General features: G+C 45.8%; 1 protein-coding gene and 1 pseudogene across 1 annotated transcript; one reads left to right on the plus strand and one right to left on the minus strand.

Moving 5' to 3' along the window:
* Nucleotides 1–556: 556 nt before the first annotated feature.
* LOC115664549 (SKP1-like protein 12) lies at nt 557–994 on the plus strand. The gene has a single exon (XM_030586470.2). It carries the CDS (start codon nt 557–559, stop codon nt 992–994), a length of 438 nt encoding a protein of 145 aa, XP_030442330.2.
* A 1,761-nt stretch (nt 995–2,755) lies between these two features.
* LOC115664548 (E3 ubiquitin-protein ligase RING1-like) lies at nt 2,756–3,722 on the minus strand (annotated as a pseudogene).
* Between the last annotated feature and the right edge of the window lie 512 nt (nt 3,723–4,234).

Consider the following 4,234-nt stretch of genomic DNA (forward strand, 5'->3'; position numbering starts at 1 on the left):
ATATCTCGAATTTTTACCTCTTAACCATAAAATATTTTCAGAGGGTGACGGCACCCGAAAAGTAAATTTTATCTGCCTCCGAATTTCTTTTTAAGGGTAAAGTGATGACTTCGAGGGGTAAATGCAATTTTCGCACGCAAACATTGACGCGATGACGGACCGGGGGAGAGCTCACGCTTCATATTTCTAGATCCACGGATTTGGGGTGATTTTTTTCCTTATTTTACCAATGTAAATCTCCTAAGGATATAGGTCAAAACAAAATATTTTCGTTATTTGTTGAAAAGGAAAATTTCCTTTTCGACTCATTCCTCAAGCAGTGCAAAATCGGTCATGATTAGAAAAATATTTTGGCAAATTAGTGATATTTTTTGCGAAACCAACAAACAGAACCATCGATAAATTAGTTTCGCCTAACGTAACCTTTAAGAATTGCCGTCACTCGGCCCGTCTCTCCTCTCTCTCTTATTGCCTTGCCTTCTCTCTGATAAAATTTTCCCTTAAAGATTTTTCCTTGGGACCTCGCCTTTCCAGTGGGCATCATCGATCGACGACGATGACGACGACGGAGGGAAGCGCTAGGGTTTATCGGCTCCAGTCCTACCAAGGCCAAGTCTTCCTGGTCGACAAGCACGTGGCCTTGCAAATACCATTGGTCAGGCGGCGACAGGCGGAGGCGGAGGCCGGCGGGGTCATCCTGATGGAGGCATCTGACACGAAATCGCTGGGGAAGGTACTCGAGTGGTGCGAGATGCACACGCCGGAGAAGAAAGCCACCGTCCCCCCGGACGAGCTGCGGAAGTGGGAAGACGGGTACATCGACCCTTGCCGCTGCCCCATCAGGCTTCTCATCGCCGCGGCCTTCATGGAGTTCGAAGAATTGGAGCATTGGCTGTCCAACAGGATCGCGGCTAAGGCAATAGCCCTTGCAGGGAAGGACCCGGATGAAATGTTGAGCGAGATTCGCGCCAGAATTCGTAGCTTAGGTTGTTAATCGCATGTCTTGTATATTTCCTGGTTTCCTTTCCTTTCCTATGGGTCTTGGATGTTACCTTCGCTTTCGGTCACAGTCTTCAAGATTAGTGCTTCCAAGTAATGGGATGATAAGATTCTGGCTTGTTGCTTGTTGATAGTAGGTGCTGGAGCTGTTCTGTAGCGATTTGCCATCTGCAACTATCAGTATTCTTTTTTCCTTTTATCGTATCCCCAGCAGTAATGATTTATTTGCATTCACTCCCGTTTATGGCTTTGAATGTCAACTAGTTTTACGTGTTCATTAGTCTAATGCAGAAACATAAGGCGGTCACGAGACAAGCCTCTGATCTGAATACTTAAGCTCAAGGACCTCCTCAGGATGTTGCGATGGGCTCCGTGTACGCGCGCGCGTGATGATCGGTTGCCACTTCTATTTTTCCCTCCAACCCCGTCTTAGGACACTCTTTTAATAAAAGATAAATCCATAATTGTCTTGTTCTTTTTAGATGGTCAATCATACTCCCCTTGAGTCGGGTCGAGGCTTCTGGATTCCTCTTATTTTTATGGGGGCTCATGCAATAGCTTTGAGGGAGAAGCACTGGATTGCAAATAAGTTCTGAAAGCATGAATTATGTGATCTACTATGGTTGGTTGTTAAAAGTAGCATATAATTCTCATTTGGCGGGCTATCTCGCCCTACTTTCTATGTGATTATCCTGATTGCAATTGCGATGCATCCCTCGTGGCAATTGAAGTTGCTGCCTCTTGTTCAAAAGCAGATTGCCGTCCTCCAGTGGAAGAATCACAAGCAAGGGCAGTTCTCCATCTAGCTTGATAAATAGTAACTCTCTAATGTCACATCATCCTAACTCCAAGATCAGATCATGTGTGTAGTTTTAGGGGGTCTGTAGCCAGGACAAACAAGGAGCTGACCTGCTTCCTTGAAGGTAACTATGGTGCTTGTTCATTTTTATTCTCGGACAAAATGCTCAGCGATAGGAGTTTTCTGTAGGCTTTGAAGGACGAGAACGATGGCCAATGGGATCTCTAGAATCATGGCTTGTCGCAACTTATGTTTCCTAAGGGTTATACCACGTGCTTTAAAGGACGATATATTTGAAGGAGGAGCAATTGTATGTGCACCCCGTTTCACTGATATATCATCAATGGCTTCGAGGTTGTTACTTTTCCCAATTTTATATTATTATGATATGATTTTTTATTTTTTTTACTTTTTCTAGAATTCTCTCTCATCATTATTTGCTGTATCAATTCTTGTTATCTCCCCTGTTTTTTCTGGGCCACGATCTCTCCATGTTTTCAGAGAATATAAAATTGGGCTGATGTATGCACCAGTCCAGTTTGACGGGTGCAAATACATCTTTCTCATGTTGTGAGTACGTGAAAATTTTGAAATGCAGTTCTGGAATCCCAAAGTCTTTTGATTGAAAAGTTCGGTGAAATTCTTTAGAAGTTTTGAGCCCAAACCGTGCCTTTCAAAGCCCGCAGTCCAAAGCGTCCACCCGCTTTCACTAAATCACTTTGAGAATCCAAAGCTGCTTTTCATATTTTTCGAAAAGTCACCTTTAGAGGGCTTAAATTATCTTTTGTAAGTGATGAGGGAAAAAATGGAGGGGTTAACATTGCAAGGTGAAACCTCAATAGAAGCATTCTTTTTCATCATCGTATTTCTGCTTGCCATTCCATTAATTTACCTTGTGGATCACTTTCTCTCTCTCTCTCTCTCTCTCATATGCAAGCATCACAACCCGCTCTAAAGTCACCCGAAAGCATAAGGCAACATTATGCTAAAACTCCGACGAACCGTCCTGTTCTCCCCTCTTCCACTGCTGGTACCACTGCCGCATCGTTGCGCATTCCCGGGGCCGTGCCTCTCCGGTACTCATAATCAGGATCTTCGGTCAGCAATTCGTGCCGGCAAACAGGGCAAGAGTTATGCAAGTCGAGCCACGGCAGGAGGCAATCCGCATGATAGATATGCTTGAACTCCATATCCTTCTCAAAATCGTACCAGCAGGCTGCGCACTGGTTCATCTCGGAATTCTGCAGCTCCTCAGTTGCTTTGATGGTCGGGAGGTTGTCGACTGCCGACTTCGATGCGGGCGGCGTCCCGTGGCAGTTCGGGTCGTTCTCCACCAGCTGCTGAATCAGCTGCTCCAAGCCTGGGCCGATGAAGTAGTCGCCAATATTGGCCGGACCGCGGCCTTCCTAGGGACTACTCTTGACCACGAACTGAATTTGCGCTCCGCTGGACTGCAGATCCTGGAGTTGGTTCATCAAGAAGGCGAACGGGTCTAACAGATTTTCGGATCACGAGGGGTTCGAGAAGAGGCCGGGGTTCTGGAGGTCGGCCGTGGCGGTGGTGTGAGTGGCGGAGGAGGTCGGGAACAGGAGAGGGAGGAGGGAGGAGAAGGGAGGAGAGACGATCGGACAAGAAAGGAGGGCACCGACTCAGGCCAGGGCTAGGGTTTTCGTACTCCTCGAGGAAGCCGTCGTTATAGCGAAGGCAGAGGGGGTCGGCGAAGGGGGAGACGACGATGGTGACGGTCTGGTTGCACTGGTGGCAGAAGAACCATTTGTGGCCGGAGCCGCCAGCGGCGGCGAAATTGCCACGGGAAGCGAACGACATGCCGGCGCTGGAAATGGGATACTCAATCTCGAGCCAGTAAACAGAACTCCGCACTCGGATCTCATATACACACATCGAATCCTGCGGAAAGGCCGTACTGATTTCACTAAGATTAACAATACAAACATATATACACAACACGCACCTTTATATAAAAAGACACGATTCTACATTAATTTTGAATTAGTTAAGTTTATTTTGCAAAAGCGATACAAATAAAGGAGTAGTTTTCGTCGTTTCAAGATTAATCGTAACATCATTCGTCTGATTGATTATAAATAGATAACACTCTATCGATAATCGCGTGTCAATCCATGTCAATAATCTGATGAGCAATACTCGGCTTGCCCCTCCATCCCGAGCTCCCGAATTAGTTGATGGGTCATTCGAATTCGTGTCGTTGAGTAGGTGATAATTCAGGCTCCCTTCGTTTCGCGGAAAACAGTTTCTTTATTTTTTGATGTTAGGTTTTGCTTGGGAAAATGAGTTATCGGAAAACCTATACCTACGTTCAGGAAAATGACTTCCCTCTTTGAATAACCGGAAACATTTTCTTAAATATGACTAAGTTTCGGAATTTGGACTCAAAACTCTACGCATGGGCACGAA

The sequence above is a fragment of the Syzygium oleosum genome, unplaced genomic scaffold, assembly GCF_021117445.2.
Source record: "Syzygium oleosum isolate NSW1041296 unplaced genomic scaffold, Sole_v2.1 Sole_v2.09, whole genome shotgun sequence".
NCBI lineage: Eukaryota > Viridiplantae > Streptophyta > Magnoliopsida > Myrtales > Myrtaceae > Syzygium > Syzygium oleosum.